We start from the raw sequence: 23,913 nt of genomic DNA on the forward strand, positions 1-23,913 counted from the left end.
ACATTTCTCTCCTATGACATCACTATTCTCTCTCCTACACTGTCTTGCAACACGAAATACCTCGAGTCTTTGGTCCTCACGGCGCAGAACATTGGCAAATCTTTCCTTATCTGCTTCCCCTCTGGCTAAATAAACCTGTCGCCTAGCCTCCCTTCTGGCACATTGGTACAATTCCCTGCTACCACCGTTCTTCCAGTCCTTCCAAGCCTGTTTCTTTTGTCTAATAGCCCTGTCTACCTCCTTGTTCCACCACCACGTTACTCTGGGTCGGGAGGGGACCTTACACCACCCACAAATCTGGTCGGTGGCTTTCAACAGGTTGTCCCGCAGAAATCTCCAATTGTCTTCCATGTTGTATGATGCTATATCCCCTTCTATTTCGTTAAATGCTTCAAGTAACTTGTCTCTAAGTCTCTGTCCATTTGCAGGGTCTTTAAGCTTCCACACCCTTCTCCTCCAAGCCTGTCTAATTCATATATATATATATATATATATATATATATATATATATATATATTATAGGTATGCACACACACATGTATCATCATCATTTTAGGTTTTGTTTTTGGATGTGATGTAGATTGGTAGTGTGTGCAGCAAAATCTCTGTCCTTATAGAAGTTCAACAACAGAAAGTAATTCCTGGTTCTAAAAAGGAAACCAAATCTTTGGATGCAATTTTATTCAATGTTATGCAAGTGAAACTACAGTAACAAATCTTGTATAACTTATAACAATGTAACAATGATAAAATTGGCCATGATATTTATATAACAGTCCAATTTGTTGCCTTTCACCACACTGGAATATTTTAAGTGAGCTTCAACACAGAAACCATTTCACAGTAACAAATAAGTATATTTACAAAAAACTTATTAATAACTATTTTTTTTATTTACATAAGTTTGAAGTTATGGATTTATCAGGCAAAGGATATAAGAGATTGTAATGTAAAATTTTAAGCATCAAAAGCAGATAGTCTCTTGTTTATAAATTTGAGTATTAGTAATGTATTGTTAATGAGGTAGCAGATTCACAGTACAATGAGAGAGTTACCACAATATATGGTACAGTAGTTGATGAAATATCAATAGACAGTGAAGTACCTCAAAATGCTATGGAAACAAACTCATTCTCCATATCAAACCACATAAAAACCAAATTTTATTAATTTCAAATATACATTTAAAAGAAAACGATATTTACCTTCACGCTTATATGCGTAATTCCTTAATATCAACTACGTAGCTAAGCCAACCTACCTTGGTAACTGGTTGTAGAGAGCTAGATGTGTCCACATCATGTACTGCTGCAGCTTGACTGGTCAAAAGACGTCCCTGTGGAATATAAAGTATTGTTAAAATATATTTTGTAACTATTGGTAGTGATAATGTTAAAGCAACAATAGTATAATGGTCAAGGCTTGAGGTGAGAAGGTAATTAGATAAATATTGTGCTCTTTTATGTTCAAAAAGACATATCTAATTCAGAGGTTGAATATGGTCATTTGATGTTTAACAGGGTCATAAAAATCTGAGTGTATGTTAATGACATTAAAAGAAATGTATAACAAAATTTTGATATTTACTTCTTTAAGACAATTATGTCACCCTCACCATTTTAACTTCCTTTTTCTGTGCTTGTATGGGTTAGATGGAATTTGTTAAGGCAGATTTCTTCAAATGTTGGGCCTCACCATGGAGATAAGATATGTTGTGCATAGAAAACTCGTCAGGCCAAATGAAATCATAATTTTGGCCATTGCCAGTGTGATGTAAGTAGCACCTGTGAATCATAGTCATGGCCATTGCCAGTACCATGTAAATGGCATCCATGAATCATAGTCATGGTCGCTGCTAGTGCCATGTAAATGTCACCCACGAATTGTAGTCATGGTTGCTGCCAATGCCATGTAAATGGCACCAATGAATCATAGTCATGATCATTGCTGGTGTCATGTAAATGGCACCCATGCTGGTGGCATGTAAAATCATCCCTTACACTCATAGACTAGTTGGTTTTAGGAAGGGTATCCAGCCATAGAAACCATGCCAAATCAGACTGGAACTTGGTGCAGATCTTTGGCTTATCACCATCAGTCAAACTGTCTAACCCAAACCAGCATGGAGAGTGGATGTGAAATGATGATGATGAGATTTTCTATAGCCAGATGCTCTTTGTGCCACCAACACTCACCTGTTTCCATACAAGATAATATCTTTCCAAGGTTGCACATTTTTTTTTTATAGGAGTTTGGAAATGAATGGCACTGGTCAGTTGTTCATAAGTTCGAAAAAAAAATCCCACACTCTAAAAAGCATTTTTTGTAGTCATTGATTATGGCCAGTCAGAAAGTTACCATTAGTTAAGGCGGTCAGCTGGCAGAAATGTTAGCACGCCGGGTGAAATGCTTAGCCATATTTCGTCTGCCATTACATTCTGAGTTCGCCGAGGTCGACTTTGCCTTTCATCCTTTCAGGGACGATAAATTAAATAGCAGTTATGCACTGGGTCGATGTAATCGACTTAATCCCTTTGTCTGTCCTTGTTTGTCCCCTCTATGTTTAGCCTCTTGTGGGCAATAAAGAAATGAGAAAGTTACCATTGATTTCCTGTCAATTATTAGCCCTTAGTAATATAGGTGAGTGACTGCTGGCTGAAAGCACATAACCTCTTTATTAATGGAGGTAGCAATACAGTCTTCGTCAGCATGGCAGTGAAAAAACTCCTGAAACACCAGCCATAACCAACAACTACAAAATATATATACATACACACATGACATTGATATATGTAAATTAGTTATAAGAGTTCTTCAAGAATCAAGGCACATCAACATGTAAAACATTAGAAAATGACTAGGTACAAACACACAGAACTCATGGTGAATTAAAACAGTGTAGATTTTAAGTCTAGCAGGAAACTGTATATATGCAAGTACCAAATCCAATTTGTAATCATTGATCCAACTCACCACTGGATCCTTTATTCGATGTAGGAATAAAATAGTAAACATATGGAGTTTAAAATTTATGACAGCTATTTCAATAGAATTTTATTTAATGAAATCATAAAAAATTACATCACAATGCGACCTATCATCATCATCATGAGGTAAAATTTTAAATAGTTGACTTGGACATTGCTAACATTTGTTAGATTAGTGTCACTTTCAAGTTCTATATTTGATTTTATAGAATAACTAGCAGTATAACCCGACCTTGTCTGGGTGTGACTTATTACGCCTTCTACGATAAGTCTTGCTAGGTGAAAATCAACTAAAAAAGAAAGCCTTACAACGGAAAAACCCGTATGATGTAAATATGTTCATAATTCAAAAGACGATGAAATTAATAGGGAAAGTCTGAAGGCGTAACATTATTACGCATACGTATATTTCATCTGTCTAAATGGCTGCAGAAATGCTTGTGCAAAACAACTTTTTGCGCTGCCCTGATTATATATATAGCAGAGTAATCCCTTTTAGTAGGAGGTAGGATGGCAATTTCTGATGAAGCAATTGCTGGCGATCTGTTGCTACACAGTTTTGCCAGAATTCTATCAGATTAGGCAGAAGATGTTGATGCACCATTTTGCATTATGTTCAAAGTAGCTTCTGGAATGTGGTGAATTGCTGCAGTCTGTTGCTGTCATTTTAAACTGGTTGCTTTCTTTCCCTAGCAAACTCTCTTCTTTGGAGGCATAATCTATGTATATATTAAACAGAACAACAAAAGTTATAATAGATGGCAGGGTCTGTACTTTTCACATATCTGTAATTTTTCAGATTAACACCCGCACGATTACCCAACCCTAACCCTAAAACCCTAAACCTAACCGTAACACTAACCCTAATCCTAACCCTAAACCCTAACCCTAAAACCCGAACCCTTAACACCCTAGTGAAAATCGTGGTATATTTACCAAACATTGACGAACATGAGTTATATTGTTGTCAATGATTGTGTGTACAGGTAGAAGGTAAGAAATATAAAAGTTGTTAGAAACAACAGTCAAATCTCCCTTAAATCACACAAAGTAAACGAAATTTTAAAATGTTTACATCAATGGAATTTTTTCGATGTGAACTTCCCAGTGCAGTAATTACACGCTCAACATATAATATAGAGAGTAAGAGTAAAAGAGGGGGAGAGAGAGAGAGAGAGAGACATAAACCCTAACACTAACACCCTAGTGAAAATCGTGGTATATTTACCAAACATTGACGAACATGAGTTATATTGTAATGAATGTTTTGTGAGAGAGAAGAGGAAGAGAGAGGGGGGGAAGAAAGGAATAGAGATGGTAGCAATGAAGAGAGAGAAAGAGAGAACGGAAGACAGTTATAAAATAGCAATGCGTGCATGTGTTTATATAAGAAACACAGAAACTAAATCTTATATCTATAATGTTGAATTGTGTATGTGTTTATGTGTATGTTGTTGTCACAGATCACGTATGTGTGGTCGTGTGTGTTTTTACGTTTCTATGTTATGAAAAATATGTTAGAGGTAGAGGAAAGGTATTATATTAGAGAGAGGAAGAAGAAGTAAGAGTGTAAAATGTAACCAAGTTAATCTATGACTTTGTATGTATCACTTTCTCTCTCTCTCCCTCTCCTACTCTTACTCCCTATAACAACGCCGGTACAGGGAGAAGGGAAGGAATATAAATGTTGCTAGAAACGACAGCCAAATCTCCCTTAAATCACACAAAGTAAACGGAATTTTAAAAATCTAATTACTGCACTGGAAAGTTCAGATCGAGAAAATTCCATTGATGTAAACATTTTTACGAAAAAGTGGAAAATGTGGATTTCTATAAACTTTCAAAAAGGTTTCACACAAACACACAATTTCAGATTTATATATTAAGATTAGAAGGTAATTAACAAAGATAGACCATACTGTTAAACTCTTCCACCTTCTTAATCAAAGTAGATCTGTAACCCAATTTGGGGTTATAACTACATAGTCATTAGTTTAACCTATTAACTCCATAATCTCAGTGTTTAATCAGCTTAAAAAGATTAGCTTAGAACCTAAGCTAGCATTGAAACAGAACCAGATATATTCACTTAAAATTTCATTACCCTTAACTATGGAAAGCAGTTTTATATACCGATATACCAATCTATCTTTTGCTGAATAATGTCATGTTTAAAACTATTTTTTTGTTGAGACATGTCAAGTTTATTGGGACAACACGACTTTCTGACAATACCAATTCTATTTTTTGGTAGATATCTAACATGGTTACTGGAATAAACATGGAAATTTTAATTTCACAGTTAAAGGCTTAAAAAGCATTTTAGAGAAGGATACTCATTGAATAGAATCACATGTAAGATTGGAACACTTGACATTGCCAATGTAGGGTAAATGGAAGTAGACTATTTCAGAATTAACTTCAGTGGTTATTCACAATTATTAACTATAACATGAACACTGATAATGTCGACAGAACCACAGCCTTTTATGTACCTTTCATTTCTTTCAACACTTTCCACCTGCTTTTGAATTTATCATCTTCAACATTTGAATTACCTTTCTGAACATCAACATTGATAACCTTTACATTTCTACTGACTCCTACCTCAACTTTTTGTCCTCTCACCCTACACACACTTCAACTCCAACAATAAAAATTTGAATTTTCTTTCCAACTCCGAGTTCCAGTTCTTCCTCATATTCAGTTACTTGTACTTAATCACAGTTCACTTCATCAATACTAGGCCAGTGTCAGAAATCATCACTCCAAACTCAAACACACACACCTATTTTCTACCACCTTTCACTCATCTGCCCAGCCACTTCAATAACCCTTTTGAAACAAACCCATCTGAAGCTGCCTTAATTCTATGATACAAACAGATTATAGTTAAAATCTACCATCAAAATTTCATGCTAATTCATGCTCCAAACACCAGTTTAATAATTAATTAAATTCTTTGTTATTTAAAAAAATAATTGAAACAGAAGCATAGTATTTCAATAGAAACACGGTGCCAAAATGGGTTAAACTATTTTCTCCAACTTTCAGTACCTTTTCTCTGAGCCCCTAACCACTCTTACCTTTGCCAATCCTCCTCTCATGTCTTTCAAAAGAGACAAAAACTTTGTGACCCCATTATAGAAGCTTCCTTCTCCTTGTAATAAACATCCCAGCACTTTTTAAAGCTCCCATTCTATATGCTGCACTTGTCCCTTTATCTCCTTTTGCATGCTCATAACTGGACCTTAATCACAATTCCATATCACTAACCACTTTGAGTTTACCCTCACCACAAATATTATATCAAGTGTAAACTATAACTGGTTGAAATGGAAACCATCTATGTGATCCTTCTGTGAGATATGCCATAACATCCAACTAATCACCAAACTGTAGACAAACCATTTCTTCTAAAGATTTTCAGTGAGGAGTCACCTAACATCATGACTCCACCTTCACTGATATACATAGCAAAAACAAGATATTTTTATAGTGGCACATTGCTGTACTCAAGAAAATTACTAACCACAACAAAATTGATATCCTAAAACCAAAGTGATGGCACCACATAAAAAGCAGCCAGTACACTCTGTAAAGTGGTTGGCATTAGGAAGGGTGGCATCCAGCTGTAGAAACCAAGCTAAAACAGACTATGGGACCTGGTATGGGCCCTGGCCTTGCCAGCTCCTGTCAAGCTGTTCAGAGGCGTGCACTCAGACATGCAAGCTATGCACCGCATGACCTTATCCATATCATCGGAAAATTAGATAAAATAGTTACTTTCTTGCAAAGAAAAATTCGTTCAGTTGTTTTCGAAATATTCTGTCTCCCCTTCCTCTCTCTCAGTGACTAGTACTTTTGCTTTGACAAGGCATACATTTAAGGATCCCGCATATAGACACTCCCTAACTCCCTATCTATGTTAGTTTGTCCTTCCTTCCTCTCTCTCTTAGTGACCTGTCAAAAGATATGCTAAGACCGATAGCATATATATTTTGTACCCCCTTCCTCTCTATGTCAGTGATTCCACAAATTTATCATAGGAAGTCATGCGTTGTGATAATAGCATGACCCCACCTTTCTATCTCTTTGTTAGTGTAGAATTGTTGCTAAGCTGGTTCTACTTTTTGATCGGAACTAAAGCAGTTCTCAGGAACTGCTATAATTAGCCATAATTCTTGGAACAGCCTGGCGGTAAGTTTGAATTTTTTATCCAAAACATCTGTTTGCACTATTATATTTTTGGAGTGTTCTGAAAACAAAAATACTTAATTTGACTAACGTTATTTTTCGGTTTTTTATTTTTTTTTATTTTAAAATTTACTTACAATTTATGCAGATGCTTACACGTGTGTTACTTTTTTAGAAATGAGTAAAATGTGTGTTATAAACGATATTTTGAGAAATAGTTTTTTGAAAAGAGGCTTCGATGGAAAACAATTAATTATAAACGGTGGGTGACCAACGAACTCGTATATTTAATCAGTAAATATGACAAAAAAATGAAAAGTCATCTAGATACAGCTTCTATCTTCACTGGTCTGTCAAACCAGTGATTTCTTATTTTTGTTAGAAGTATTCAGTAACATTTTTTCTTTTACTGACGTCTTATTTAACATCCAGAGTAAAAGTCATGACATAGTGTATTGTAAAGAGCAAATAGATAAAACTAGAACTGTACTCGAAAACAAACTTGATAATTTTTCAATCTTTTATGATATGTTAGGGGAAAAATATGGAGTCGATGCAGGAATCGGAATTCAGAGATCCAAAAATATATCTATTGAGCCTCAACGACATTATTAGAATGCTTTAAAACAAAATTATCAGTACAGTAGTTGACCAAATAAAAGCACAATATTCATCCTTAGAAGAGTTTAAATTCATGGAACTTTTGAATTTCAACAAAGTTGATGAATATTGCAAACAATTTCTTGTGATTCTTTAAAAATCACTTATAGCAGATTTTTTGATGCAATTCGATTACAAAGTGAGCTCAATGTGATGTGTTCAATGAAAGATTTTTAAAAGCGAAGTTAAGTCATTTAATGAGTTACATTTACAGCAGTGACCTTGTTGAAGCTATGCCAGAACTCTTCAATCTGTGCAAGTTGATTTTGACAATTCCGTCTACCACTGCTTCTGTAGAGCGATCCTTTTCTGCATTAAGTAGAATCAAAACATACCAAAGGAATGCAACAGGAGAAAGAAGACTGTCTGGGTTAGCACTAATGTCAATTGAAAAAGATTTATTACAACAATTGATGAAAAGAGAAGATTTCTATGAAAATGTGATAGATATATTTGCCCAGAAATATCGAAGAATTGAATTAATTTATAAATGAGGTAAATAACATTTTAGAACCTTAAAAAAAAAAAAATTAATATATTAAAGGGCATATATTACATGTTTTAGCTAGTGTTTGTTATAATGTAAGGTTCGACCATCTTACATTAGTATAGTTTGGTAAGAGAAATGGTTCGACTTCTTCGTCACGCCTAACCTACATAGGTTTTCCTTTCTGTGCTGCAGGGTGTAGTCTATTTACGGCCGTAAATGTCTTGTTTCAATCTCAGAGATGTTGACTTCTGCCACAACAGTTTTGGGGGGCTTTTTACTGTCTTTCATTGTGTGTATTCATGTATATGCGTGTATTTTCAATGTGTGTGCGTGAGACATAGTCTTTTAATATACGGAGTTCAGTAAGTCTCAGAACAGTCTGCTTGAGTATCAATAATTTTCCTGGAATTGACAAGTAACATGATAAAACACCTGACTTGTCTTCCAGGGCGTAACAATCTTAAAGCATGGCCATATAATGTAACTAAATGTGTTCTCTTAATTAAATCATTTCAATTTGATTCAGCTCAACCAATAGGTATAGGGGCTAATGCAGAATTGCACCCCTTTGAAAAACGAATTTTGTGATAAATTTTTTCAGATTCCTACCTTTAACAAAGATTTCGAATATGCAAAAATATTAACAGAAGCCAATTTCATCTTTATTACATTTCACTTATGATTTTTAGACTTTTTAAGGGAGAGTGAGGATGGGAAAGTACTGACGTTTCGAAGAAAGAGACAAACACAAACAATACACTTATTTCAGGCTCATCTTTACAGAGCCAGTTTTTATTCCCTGCTTATTCTAGGTCATACGGGGGTGATTGCATATTCAGAATCTCCCATATGTAAATTGTAGGAATACGAAAATTTTTTTTACTGAAGAATTGCAGGGGGGGGGGGGGGGAAATTCATTGCATGCCCAACCCCGGAAGTCACCGCATGCCACTGAAGCTGTTCAACACATGCCAGCATAGAAAATGGATATTAAATGATGGTGATGATGATGACTATACATGAAATGTGGGAGTGGTGTTATATATTTTAGCAATATTAGTTTCAAATTTTGGCAGAAGGCCAGCAATTTCAGGGGAAGGGTTAAGTAGATTACATTGATCCCAGTGCTCAACTGGTACTTATTTTATCAACCTCAAAGGGATGAAAGGCAAAGTTGACCTTGGTGGAATTTGAACTGAGAACGTAAAGACAAGCAAAATGTTGTTCAGTATTTCACCTGGCATGCTAACGATTCTGCCTGCTCACAGAACAGGCTTTGTGGGTTATGTTCTTCCCTGGGGTCAGATGTTATGGGGGGGGGGGCTACAGTTACTATTAATTTAGTGTTTGTAGTTCTTATACTGGAGGGATTAGTTTATTGAATTTGAGGGTGGGGATTTTCTGCTACTTGAAGTTGATTTTTTTTGTTTCCTTTTATTACAGGGTTAGTTGTTTTACATTTTTTTTTGTTTTTACATAGAAGGAAGTCAATTAAAGGTAACAATAAACATCTCTTGTTCTCCTAGTTCACTTTGACCTCTAGGTCTACCATTTTTCTATCAACAACCACACTATGAGTTATTAATGTTCTTCCCACTTCACATCACACACAACTAATAAATACATATATATAAATACGAACATGCTGTTATACATGTATTAGTCAGGATACCATGTAACAAAGCATGAAATCCTAAGTGAGAGATAAGATAATGAAAGAGAAGAAACAAGCAATAATACAATTCAAGTGCAATGTGAAGCTGAATATCATCATTTAATGTCCGTTTTCCATACTGGCATGGATTGGGCAGTTTGACAGCAGCTGGCATGCCAGAGAGTTGCTCCAATTGTCTGTTTTCACATGGTTTCTATAGCTGGATGCCCTTCCTAATGTTAACCACTTTACAGAGTGTAATGTGTGCTTTTTCATGTAACACCAACACCAGTGCTAGAACACAAGAAATCATAGGATCAGTAGATACAGTTCTCATAGCCATTAAGTGGATAAGAAATTAATTTTCTCCCTAGAAAAGACACTAATTTATTAGAAGTAACTTTCTCTCAAACAACCACACTCAAATGGTGGCACGCAAAAAGCACCATTCAAGTGTGGCTGATACCAGTGCAACCTGACTGACTTGGAGTGGTTGGCGTTAGGAAGGGCATCCAGCTGTAGAAACTTTGCCAGATCAGATTGGAGCCCGGTACAGCCTTCTGGCTTGCCAGTCTTCAGTCAAACCATCCAACCCATGCCAGTATAGAAAGCAGACATTAAACAACGATGATGAACTTTCTCTCAAAGATTTAGCATATTCCACAGCTAAGTGACAAGAATTTGTGGTCACTTAACTATTACAAATAGCAGCTGAACTTTTAATCATACCATATCATCTAAAAGGAGGGATAAAGATAATGTAGCCCTCCCTACACATTTCAATAAAAGAGGGGCTGGAGTGAGCACAATGGGAACATCTTGATCATATGTTTGCTTGACCAAGGCTGACCTGGGGCTAAACAACAGCTAAAGAAATAAAATTGTCTTGATATACAGGGTGCATAAGATATTTGAGGACAGACTTATGTTTATAAAAAAAGAAACATATAATAACAGATAATAACTTTATCAAAAAAATGCTATGAGGATAAAAATAAACCTTCTTTTCTATAATGTTATTCAATAAAGACACCTTCAGCTTCAACAACTGCTTCTATATGAGATCTAAATCCTCTACATGCTCAAATCAAGTGGTCCTGGTTCATTTTGGACATTACTCTAACTATGGCAGCTTTCAAAGAATCTTTAGTGTTATGGGCATGTTCATTGATCTCTCTCTCAATAACACTCCACATGTAGTAGTCCAATGGATTGAGATCTGGGGAATTAGGAGGCCAAATGTTAGGGGTTATGTGATTATGAAAATTTTCAGCCATCCATTCCCGTGTTGCTAGAGCCATGTGTGATAGTGCAGTCTTACTGAAACACATATGGCCTTCCATTGTATACACTGTCTATCCAGGGCTTAATTATTTCCAGGACCTCAATGTACATTTTAGCCCTGATCATCACTATTTTATTTTTTTCTAGGAATAATGCATCTAAGATTACATTATCCAATCTATTCTTCCTTTTTGAGATAATGGAGTGTGTGATTCAAGATAAATTTGGCTACTAATTTTATAGACTTGATCAACTATGTAAAAACTTTCATATTAGTACAGAACAATTAATTCAGTGGATCTGAGTTTGCCATGTCCACACATACTTAAAAAGTAAACAGTTAAGATGAGCATATACTTTTGTATCTGTATTGTATCTACTTATATTGTTGCTATCTAGTCTTAGTTAGTCCTGCTCAAGGAAGCTTCCAGATGGTTGAAGATCATGCCAAACACTCTAATATCTTGGTTTTATTGTATCGGCGTTAGGAAGGGGATCCAATTATGCAACCTATGCTAAAGTAGATATTGTTGCTCAACACAGTCCTTCAACCAGTCAGATTTTGTTGAACCTGCTAATGTAAGCCAGCATGAAAGACAGACGTTAATGGTGTTGCTGACAATGTTAGTGTGACAGCTTGGAGGGCCAGTCACATGGTACTGGCAACGGCCACGCTCAAAATGGTGTTTTTTATGTGCCACCTGCACATGAGCCAGTCCAGCGGCACTGGCAACGACCTCGCTCGAATGATTTTCTAACGTGCGACCAGCAAAAGTGCTAGAAGGCGACGCTGGTAACGATTACGCTCAAGTGGTGCTATTTACGGGCCACTAGCACGGAAGCAGACAGCTGCTCTGGCAATGAACATGCTCGGACAGTGCTGTTAGTGCTCCACTGGCGCAGGTGCCAGTCATCGAATATGGCTCAATTATAATTTCGATTTCACTTGCCCCAACAGGTCTTTGCAAGCAGAGTTTAGTGTCCAATGAAGTAAAGATACGAATAAGTGAGTTGGCTACACTTCTGGCAGAGGCCACAGATTATGCTCTCACTTGGCTTGCCAGGTCTTCTCACGTACTGCATATTTCCAAAGATCCTGGTCAGATGTCATTGTCTCCGTGAGGCCTAAAGTTCGAAGGTCGTGCTTCACCACCTCATCCCTGGTCTTCCTGGGTCTACCTCTTCCACAGGTTCCCTCAACAGCTAGGGTGTAGCACTTTTTCACACAGCTATCCTCATCCATTCTTGCCACATGTCCATACCAGTGCAATCGTCTCTCTTGCACACGACAACTGATGCTTCTTAGGTCTAACTTTTCTCTCGAGGTACTTACATTGTCGAGTATGCACACTGACATTACACATCCATTGGAGCATACTGGCTTCATTCCTTGTGAGTTTACGCATGTCCTCAGCAGTCACGGCCCAAATTTCACTGCCATGTAGCATGGTGCTTCATACACATGCGTCATAGTCTGCCTTTTACTCTGAGCGAGAGGCCCTTTGTCACCAGCAGAGGTAAGAGCTCTCTGAACTTTGCACAGGCTATTCTTATTCTAGCAGCTACACTTTCAGCGCATCCTCCTCCACTACTAACTTGGTCACCAAGATAGCGGAAGCTATCAACTACTTCTAGTTTTTCAACCTGGAATGTGGCAAAGGTTGTTTTCTGCACATTTTCAGAGTTTATTGCTCTTGAGCATCTGCCACATACAAAAACTATCTTGCTAGTTAGCCTTCCTTTGATATTGCTGTACCTCTTATGTGTCCATAGCTTACACTGGGTACATCTTATGGAGTTTCTACCTACGCTTTTCCTACAGATCGAGCAGGGCCATCTACCTGAAGGAGTTTGTATTTTGTCTACCTTCCTACTTATTAGGAATTTGGTTTTAGCTAAGTTGACTCTAAGGCCCTTCGATTCTAATCCTTGCTTCCACATCTGAAACCTCTCCTCTAGTCCTGATAGTGACTCAGCAATTAGAGCAAGGTCATCAGCATAGAGAAGCTCCCAGGGGTACCCCATCTTGAATTCCTGTGTTATTGCCTGGAGGACTATGATAAATAGGAGGGGGCTGAGGACTGAACCTTGGTGGACCCCTACCTCTACCCTGAATTCTTCGCTGTACTCTCTTCTTCCCATTCATTCTCTTTATTAAGCAGCCTTTCATAGTGACATTTCCAAACCTCTTTCTTTGCAGCCTTGTTTAGTACAAGTGTACCATCATCCATGCGAACACATTTCTCTCCTACGACATCACGATTCTCTCTCACACACTGTCTTGCAACACAAAATACCTTAAGTCTTTGGTCTTCATGGCGCAGAACATTGGCAAATTTTTCCTTATCTAACTCAAAGATGACCATACCACACCTGTGTTTTTATTTTTTTAAAGAGGTCACCATCCTTAAACCCATTCCAATACAATGGTAAATGACTAAATAAATGAATGGTGAATAGGAAGGAGGATCCCTCTCCCTCTCTCTATCTATCAGCCTATCTACCTACCTATATTTCTATCTATCCATCTCCATTGTCAGTGGAACCTCACCCCAAAAAACAAAAACAATGGGGGGAGGAGGGACTAATGCAGTCTTGCATCTCTCCTTGAAAAATGCATTTTTTTGAAAAAATTTTGTCGGATTCCTGTTTTAGATGTCAGAGATTACGAATATGCAAAAACTTTTATTTCAGCCTCACCTCCCCATTTAAAATTTTTGATTTTGTTTACTTTATAGAGATTGTAGCGAATTGACAAACATATGCAAATCGAAATTAAATAGACAGAAACATTAAAGTGAAAAGAATTTGCGTTTTACTTGTGTTTAGCTTAAATAATAATCATCATCATCGTTTAACGTCCGCTTTCCATGCTAGCATGGGTTGGACGATTTGACTGAGGACTGGTGAAACCGGATGGCAACACCAGGCTCCAATCTAATTTGGCATTAAATATACACCATTTTATGAGAAACAAATGTTAATATTTAATAATTAATGTTATAAAGTTTAATAAGGTTCTCAAATTTCGCCCCTCCCCCAATTTAAAATTTTTTTCTTTTGCATATTCATAACTAGATGACGTACCTGGTAATTCCCAGGAAGGCGGGGCTTATCCCTTGGTTCCGTTCTCATAATTGTTTTGCTAATCCAGTAACAACAACACTAAGTATGTAGCTCTTAAAATGGTCTTTGTGCATTTACAGAGAATACTGAACTGTCTTACACAGGATCTTGTTTTTAGGAATTCCCAATAAGTTATGAATACCCAAATTGTGAAGTCAGTTATATAATAACTTGAAATTAGTTACCCAATAGTAAAAATTCAACTAATGTAGCCCCCAACAGAGTAGATAGAATATAGGAGGAAATACAAGTAAGGTATGTATACTAAAATCGTGAAGCATGTTACGTAATAACAGGCTAATCAGATATGAGATAATAACAATTCAAAGTAAATAACTCTGAAAAGGGCTTTGGTGCATTCCCAGAGAATATTACCCTCCAGGGCGCTAGTGTTGGTATATTCGTGAATAAGTCACTAACCCAAATTAGTGGATCTATTGTTTAGGAAAATACCTATTTACTTGTTTAAGGGTTGTACTGGATAAAATGCGAAAATAACTCTAACAGTTCAAATACTAAGAAATAAGCATACTCAATTTCATTTTTATCAAATAATTTAGGAAAATAAATGGGTTACTTCCCTTGACTATATATAAGGATCCTTTCAGGGGTGAATGAGTTATTTCCATTGGTTTTTAAAATAAATTATATTATATATATATATATATATAAGGATCACTTCCAGGGATTATCGATTTTTTTCAACAATCTGAGTATGCTCTGAGGGTTCCAGACATGAGTTCTACTCACGTTTCATCAAAATCAATAAAACGATGTAGGAGTTAGCTAACAACTCCACAACACACCCACAGACAATTTCCCACATATGTATATCTCTGACATCTACCCCACCTCCAAAAAAAAAACATCTGTTTTATATAAATGAACAAGCTGGTTGTACATTCACAAAATGTTATTTGACAAGTTCGAGAAACGAACGAAAGCGCTAATAATAATACTTTTTTTTACTTGTTTCAGTCATTTGACTGTGGCCATGCTGGAGCACCGCCTTTTAGTAGAGCAAAAAACCCCAGGACAGATTAGTTTCATTGTCAAGAGGTAAACATTAACCATTTCATTTATTCCATCTACATAGCTTGGTGGACATTTGAATTAGACACTGAGGGAAAATGGCTGTAACTAATCGCATGACCGTGACATATAGAACACATTATCGAAAACGAAAATCGTCAAAATTAAAAAGTTACAGCCATTTTCCCTCAGTGTTTAATTCCAATGTCCACCCTATAGGTAAATAACGATTTGTTAATTCTCAGCATGATGCCTTCAAAATTTGGACTATGTGACGTTCATACCCTTCACAAAGGTGTGGGTCAACAAAAAGAACAGAACATAATAAAATGTTTCAAAGCAACAGACTAACAGCAATAATTAATAATTATATTATCATCTCTAATAGGAATATATCATTGATCTGAAAGTGGATAAGGTTTAAAGGTGGTGAGTCGAATGGGTTGAGAGCACTGTCCTTGTCAATAACAAATGACCGACAAACTACGCTTTCTGTTCATAAAGGAATATGAAGTGTTTTCTTGTTAATTTTAAATTTCAATTATTTAATTCGCCTTTCTTTTATTTATGAAACTAAATAATAATTACTAAACTGCGCAAGACAGAGTATGATGGAAAATTCTTTAAAAAATAAAGACATTTTTTAAAGTTATTGCTATCTGTAACAAACGACCTTGGTGGTGGTTACATATGAAAGAAAAAGACTAACAAGAACAAAAAAAGCAACAAGACGTTATATTTGGTATCATGTACATAATTTCATCATTTTAACTTAAAAAAGTATAATGACTTACTCTAACGGGATGGATAAGACTCCGACAAACCCTCGAAGCCATTCTGGGTAGAAAAATAACCAAGGAGTTCTTCGGATCGACTAAAGGAAGACCACGTGACCTATTCGGTTATGTCCCCTGAAGCTAAGAACTAAAGAAGGAAATCTTAAGAACTAAAATAAATTGGCTGAAACGAAATACCTTGAAAGTTTTTTTAATGAAATAAACTCAAGGAATCTATATCTATAAAATTCACTGTCTGTGTGTTTCCTCTATGCACGGCCAAACCGCTGGATCAATGTGTAACAAATTTGGCTGGTTTTTCACTACTCGGAGAAGGCTGTAGTATACTATATACTTTGAATTTAGAATATAGTCAAAATTTATGAGTGAATTTATGTTATCAAAAACATTGTAACTATGAATATGAAGTCAAATAATGTTATTAAATTATATTAATCTTAATATACATTCATTTTTACTGAAATTAAAAATAAAAGTTTTGTATAAAAAAAATGAAAATTCACTGATTTTTATGAATGTGAGATTAAAAGAAAACATATTAAATAATTATTAAAAAAAAATTTTATTAGGTGAAACGAAATAATCAACGGCTTCATATTTTAGTTAAATCCAGTCATTGCACTTGCATAAACGAAGGAATGGAAACAAGAGAGAAATTTGCCGAAACTTTCAATGAGGGTCTTAAAAGTGTTTTCCAAAAGTTATTGAAAAGAGAAAAGCCAATTACAGACGATACAAGTTTACAGAAATTATGTGATTTTGTCCCAGAATTTGGTGAGCATCTTCAGTCTTTTTTTTTTCTGCCCGTGTACTGGAGAGAACACTTAAGGGTTTTCTGTAATAATTCCATTCACATCATTGATACTTTATGGTACTTTATTTTATTGATTCACTTTCCTTGGCTAAAGTTTTTTTGTTTTTTTTTTACTTCTTCGTACATTTTAAACGAACAAACTGATAATATGTTAGTTTCTCAGTTCGTATTTGACGAAAACAAGTTTTTCCTATATTCAGTCTCTCTGCAGAACACATAATCATACATCCTTACTTGCCGTTTATCTGTCAGAAACACATATCGGATCAAATGGGAAATGTCATCAGCATCAACCAGTGTCTGTTTAACGCTTATGAAACTAAAGCTGTATATTGACTTGGTGAAGGCGTGTGGCCAAGTGATTAGGGTTTTTGGCTCACGATCGTGTGTTCGATACCGGGCAGTGTGTTGTGTCCTTAAGCAAAATACTTTATTACACATTATTCCAGTCAACTCAACTGGCAAAAATGACTTGCGTCTGTATTTCAAAGGACCGACCTTGTCATATTCTGTGTCATGCTGAATCTCTCTGAGAACTACGATAAGGGTAAGCGTGTTTGTGGAATGCTTAGCCACTTGCACGTTAATTTCACGAGCAGACTATTTCTGTTGACTGGATCAGCTGGAAACTTCGTCGTCGTCACTGACTGCGTGCCAGTCTTTTATACACTAGCTGTTTTTACCTTCTCAATTGTCTTCGTGAAACTGAACTGATTGATGACTTTCTCAGCTTTGGATCACTGAGTGTCTCTGATCAACCTGAGTCTGGTTACACACTGAACTCTCTCCATTCACTTGTCTAAGAGTAATTAACAGTACAACAATGTCAGGAGCACAAATTTGTAGTGATTAACCATTTTTTGTAGTAACATTGACTTAATGATACACTATAATTTAGTCGGTATGAGAGAAAGAGGGGTCACCATCTTGTTCACAACAAGAAAATAGTAATTCATTGTAATAAGTCATAGCTTTTATTACCGGAGGTAATGCGTTAACATACAAGGTTAATTGAAGGAAAGCTTATAACGTTACATGAATGCATAACTTTTATTACCGGAGGTAATGCGTGGATCTTTCTGATTTGGCGGACACCATTTGTTTTCTAACGAAACACTTTCAAACTTGGGACACTGGTAGAATGTGTCATATAAAACATCTGGCGATCTTTCGATACTAGTACGCAACATCCGGTCGTTGCGCGCACGCATACTGATTACATGATCGTATAATGTGTTTATGTGTTTAAAGTTTGAGAACTGTATGCATCTGATGGGGAGAAGGTTTGAGTTTAGTGGGCCATTAATTTTAGCTAATTCAGACTTTACTGGGTCGAAAGCTTGCAAGGCGTCAACCAAAAGGGAAATAAATGCATTTTTGTTGATTTCAAAAGTTGTGTCAGGGGAAACAACTTGTCCACGCAGTTTGGAATGAAAATCCTGTAGAAGTTTATTAGCCCCCAAAAAGGTGTGTGATTTTCTGAATAGCGTCCACTTTAGATGGGAAGGGTCGAATTCCCTCTGTGTCTATAAGATGTCCAAGGAATTCCAACAAAGTTGTGCCGAATATACATTTAGCTTGATTGATCTTTACATGATATGCTCACAGATGTTGAAACAACTGAGATAGATGCTGATGATGATGTTCAACTGTGTCACTGGCTACTAGGAGGTCATCTACATAAGCAAAAACAAAATTCAATCCACGTACAACTTCGTCGATGCAGCACTAGAATGTATTGGCATCATTTCTCAGACCAAAAGGCATAGATAAGAATTCGAATGAACCAAATGGAGTGGTTACAGCAGTTTTAGCTCTATCTTCTGAGTTCATCGGGATTTGGTAGTACGCACAAACCAGATCCACTTTGGAAAATATAGTGCAACCATGGAGTACATAAGAAAAGTCCCTTAAGTTGGGTAGGGGATAGTGATGAGGCGTGGTGATAGCATTCTGAAATCCACTTCACCCTTCTGAGCTAAGTGTAGCAGAGATGCTCAAGGGCTAGTAGAAGGATGTATCAGACCAAGCTGGAGCATGTGCTCGAATTTGGCATGGGTTTTCTTGAGTCTGTCTGGCGCTAGTCTGTGTGGAGGAGAGAAAACGGGTGGGCCAGTTGTAATAAAATGTTGAGTTGAGTGGACTGTCTGGGTAGGTTTAAAGGAGAGATCCATTAACTCGGGAAATGAGACAAGCAGTGTATGGAACTGGTTGGCAGCAGCTGCAAAAAATGATGGGCTAAGGATAGCAGAGGTAGATCTACTTGCAGTTGTAGACAAAGATGTGGTCTCTGTTTCCTGACATCTACCAGAAGTGAATAGCGGTGTAAGAAATCCTTCCCGAGGATAGGATGTGGCTGGTCAGTGATGACAAAAATCCATTTAAAATCTCGACGCAAGGCAAGGTCTAGAGTTAAAGATATCTGACCGTAGGTTTTGATGGGAGACTGGTTCACTGCATATAAGGAAATACTGGATAACTGTGGCTTGTTATAGCTGAACCGTAATGGCAAAATACTGCAACTTGATCCTGTATTAACCATGAATGACTTGTTTGAGAGTAAGTCCCTAATGAAGAAAGCACGATTAACTGAGAAGTTGCGAGGGAGGTCTGACGTGCCCAGGCTCTCTAGGTTCAGTTTTCCGATACTTTAAAAGCACAAGGCTTGTTACAATGACTTGCCTTGTCGTGAAAACATGCCTGGTACCAACACACTGAAGAATTGTTGGTTGAAAAAGTGTTACGTTGTTTAGAAAAAGAAGAGCGGCTTTGCAGACGCTGACTAACACGAGAGAATTGAGCTATTTGGCGCGTTAAACCGTCGATAGCCTTCAACATGACGTCTTCATTTTTATTATTAGGCTGCTGTCAAGATGATGAAGCAATAACCGAATCAACCATGGTGGGTCTGTGAGAAAATTCTATTATTCTATCTGCAGATGAAGCTATTTGGTGTTGGCATCAACCATATTCACTAATATTGTTTGTACATTAGTTGGTAAGCGGGGAAAAAAATTTCTTTATGAAGAAACTGTCTGCCAGTATTTTGTCACTAAGTTCTCTAATCCGCCTAAGAAACCCTGAAGGAGTTCTGTCACCCAAGTTCTCTTCCTGTAACAATGCACAGAAATGGCTTTCTGCTGATGCGGAATTTCTGCATAGTATTTCGGTTCTCAAAGCATCGTAGGTCATGCCTTGTGGAAGAATTGCGATGATATCTTTAAAGGTGTCTGCTAATATGGCGGGAATGCCACTAATAACATGTGTAGCTTCTGTTGATCAGCTTGTAAACCATGTGCTGTGAAATAAGAATCAAGCTGTGCAAACCATAACTTAGCGTCAACGAAATAAGCTGGTATGGAAGTGTTACTCATGATTATGACAAAGAACAGGCGTGATAAGTGACTCTCTTGTTGGATGTGGAAGATACGAAATTATTTCAGAATTAGAATATCAGAGGTGCTGGTAGAGTAATATAATAGAAATTACCTTGAAAAGTGTAGTATGGCATCAATGTACCATTTGCTGTGGTTTGCATATCCAAATGAGTCGGGTTTGCTATATTATTGTAGTGAAGCGGCAATCATGTTCTTAACGTTGGGTTCTCCATTTTATAGTGATGTCAGGGTTATCCATTTTTTGTGGTAACATTGACTTAATGACACACTATAATTTAGTCGGTATGAGAGAAAGAGGGGTCACCATCTTGTTCACAACAAGAAAATAGAAATTCACGAGACGCTTGTAATAAGTCATAACTTTTATTACATGAATATGCTGTTTGCAGTCACATGCCTCCAAGTAAGCAATGTGAATGTGTGCGCGAGCGGGCATAAAGTGTGGCGGCTTGACTCAATGCCAGCCTAAGGCTAGACAGACACGGAATGGCGCGAATTTAGAATTTCTTTCCTTTATATAAGGGACAAACCAGAAGTCCCTGACTTCCATGTAAACCAGAAGCTTCCAGAAAGGTCTCGAACATTCTAGAAGCTCAAGGGAGATTACTCTCATGAAATCCCTTTTCTGTTTTGCTTCCCGTCGTAGCCTCCAGGGGTGACTACAATTTCAAACATATATCATTTTTACACTTGCTTTTTCAATGGTTTTATGGGTTAGACGAGACTTTATGAGGCAGTATTCTGTGGCTGGATGTACTTTCTGTTGCTAACCTCTACTTGTTTTTATCAAGTAACATCTGTATTTTGTTGGTCTTCACATGTTGAAATTGACTAAAGAGGTTAGCTTTATGAAGAACACTTGGCTACCAAGCGCTACCTAAAAGGGCTTTATCCAACCTATGGAAAAGTGAACATAAAAACAATGATGATGATGATGAACGATGATAAGATCCAAAAAATAACCTATCTATTAATTACAAACAATAATATTGCAGCCTATCCATTGTTGAATGCTCAGCATGTCTTTGTAGACTCTCCCTTATGGATCTGAGATCGAATGTCCAAAAACAAGCCTATTGTAACAACATTCTGATTTATCTATCATCTACTAAGGGGATCTGTTCAGTTAAAATCTTTGAGCCAAACTGAACAGATCCTAGAAAGGAAACTATTTTTCTCTATCAGCCCCAGCTGCAATTAGGAAAGCCTGGGAGTGAATCTCTAAAATTTATTAATCATTATGAGACATTTTGTCTGATGCTGTAACTATTCTACAATGCCACCACCTTAACATTGCTAATAATAATAATAACCCTGTCTACTAAAGGCACAAGATCTGAAATTTGGCAGGAGGGACAAATTGATTACATGGACTCCAGTGTTTAACTGGTACTTATTTAAACGACCCCTAAAGGATCAAAGACAAAGTCAACCTCGGCTTATAATGGCAATGATAGTAATAATGGTTTCAATTAATATTTCTAAGGGTGATTTGTTTGACTAAAACCCTTCAAGGTGGTGCCCCAGCATGACTGCAGTCCAATGACTAAAACGAGTAAAAGATAAAAGTCTAGTATATTTATACTGTTTATAACAACTGTTTCTGATTTATGTACAAAGCACAAGACCAACAATTTCGGGAGAGAGGGTAAGTCAATTAAATCGATTATAGTACTCAACTGGTACTTATTCTATCAACCCTGAAAGGATGAAAAGCGAAGTTGAACTCGGAATGTAAAAACATGAAATGTTGCTAAGCATTTTGCCTGGCATGCTTATGCTTTGTACCAGCTCACCACCTTAATAATAATAATAATAATTCTGACTCATTACATTCTGAGTTGAAATTCTGCTGAGGTCAACTTTGCTTTTCCTGTTTTGACTGTCATCATCATCATCATCATCATCATCGTCGTTTAACGTCCACTTTCCATACTAGCATGGGTTGGACGATTTGACTGAGGACTGGTGAAACCAGATGGCTACACCAAGCTCCATCTGATTTGATAGAGTTTCTACAGCTGGATGCCCTTCCTAATGCCAACCACTCAGAGAGTGTAGTGGGTGCTTTTACGTGCCACTGGCATGAAGGCCAGTCAGGCGGTACTGGCTACGGCCACGCTTAAAATGGTGTATTTTACATGCCACCTGCACAGGAGCCAGTTCGGCGGCACTGGCAACGATCTCGCTCGAATGTCTTTACACGTGCCATCCGGCACAAGTGCCAGGAAGGCGATGCTGGGCACAGGTGCCATGACGATTTCGCTTTCGCTTGCCCCAACAGGTCTTCGCAAGCCGAGCTTCGCATCCAATGAAGGAGACGATGTTGGCATGGGTGCCAGTTGTCGAATTTAATTCGATTTCGATTTCACTTTCCTCAACAGGTCTTCGCAAGCGGAGTTCAGTGTCCAATGAAGGAAGGTACGCATAAGTGGGCTGGCTGAGGCCTTAGATTTAGGTCTCACTTGGCTTGCCGGGTCTTTTCACGCACAGCATATTTCCAAAGGTCTCGGTCAGAAGTCATTGCCTCGGTGAGGCCCAATGTTCGAAGGTCGTGCCTCACCACCTCATCCCAGGTCTTCCTGGGCCTACCTCTTCCACAGGTTCCCTCAACTGCTAGGGTGTGGCACTTTTTCACAGCTATCCTCATCCATTCTCGCTACATGACCATACCAGCGCAATCGTCTCTCTTGCACACCACAACTGATGCTTCTTAGGTTCAACTTTTCTCTCAAGGTACTAACACTCTGTCTAGTATGCACACTGACATTACACATCCATCGGAGCATACTGGCTTCATTCCTTGCGAGCCTACGCATATCCTCAGCAGTCACAGCCCATGTTTCACTGCCATGTAGCATGGCTGTTCGTACACATGCGTCATACAGTCTGCCTTTTACTTTGAGAGAGAGGCCCCTTGACACCAGCAGAGTTAAGAACTCTCTGAACTTTGCCCAGGCTATTCTTATACTTGCAGCTACACTTTCAGCACATCCTCCCCCACTACTAACTTGGTCACCTTGATAGCAGAAGCTATCAACTGCGTCTAGTTTTTCTCCTTGAAATGTTGCAGAAGTTGATTTCTGCACATTTACAGTGTTTATTGCTCCTGAACATCTGCTACATACAAAAACTAACTTCTTAGTTAACCTTCCTTTGATATTGCTGCACCTCTTATGTGTCCATAGCTTGCACTGGGTGCATCTTATAGAATTTCTACCTACGCCTTTTCTACAGATCGAGCAGGGCCATCTACCTGAAGGGGTTTGTGTTTTTTCTACCTTCCTCCATAAGTCAAATACTTCTTCACACCTAAAGACCAGTCAAGTACTGGGGTTGATGGTATCATTCTACCCTCTAATTGCAGGCCATGTACATAAATCAGAAACAATTGTTATAAACAGTACAAATATACTAGACTTTTATCTTTTACTTGTTTTAGTCATTGAACTGCAGTCATGCTGGGGCACCACC

The 23,913-nt window shown here is 37.4% G+C and overlaps 2 protein-coding genes across 6 annotated transcripts in view; one reads left to right on the top strand and one right to left on the bottom strand.

Moving 5' to 3' along the window:
* Positions 1–16,336, bottom strand: part of LOC106883452 (cytochrome b-c1 complex subunit 2, mitochondrial) — a 48,399-nt gene extending 32,063 nt beyond the window's left edge. For both annotated transcript variants that reach the window (XM_014934477.3, XM_014934474.3), the window contains exons 1-2: positions 16,225–16,336; positions 1,262–1,336 (exon numbers count right to left, since the gene is read on the bottom strand). In XM_014934477.3, coding sequence (XP_014789963.1) covers positions 1,262–1,336; positions 16,225–16,266 — 117 coding nt within the window. In that variant the 5' untranslated portion in view covers positions 16,267–16,336. The remainder of the gene's footprint in view (positions 1–1,261; positions 1,337–16,224) is intronic.
* Positions 16,337–16,828: 492 nt separating this feature from the next.
* LOC106883461 (uncharacterized) overlaps positions 16,829–23,913 on the top strand; it is a 35,247-nt gene continuing 28,162 nt past the window's right edge. For all 4 annotated transcript variants that reach the window (XM_014934487.3, XM_014934494.3, XM_014934502.3 and 1 more), the window contains exon 1: positions 16,829–17,001. In XM_014934487.3, coding sequence (XP_014789973.1) covers positions 16,866–17,001 — 136 coding nt within the window. In that variant the 5' untranslated portion in view covers positions 16,829–16,865. The remainder of the gene's footprint in view (positions 17,002–23,913) is intronic.

Source organism: Octopus bimaculoides, chromosome 7, assembly GCF_046866305.1.
Source record: "Octopus bimaculoides isolate indiv1 chromosome 7, ASM4686630v1, whole genome shotgun sequence".
NCBI lineage: Eukaryota > Metazoa > Mollusca > Cephalopoda > Octopoda > Octopodidae > Octopus > Octopus bimaculoides.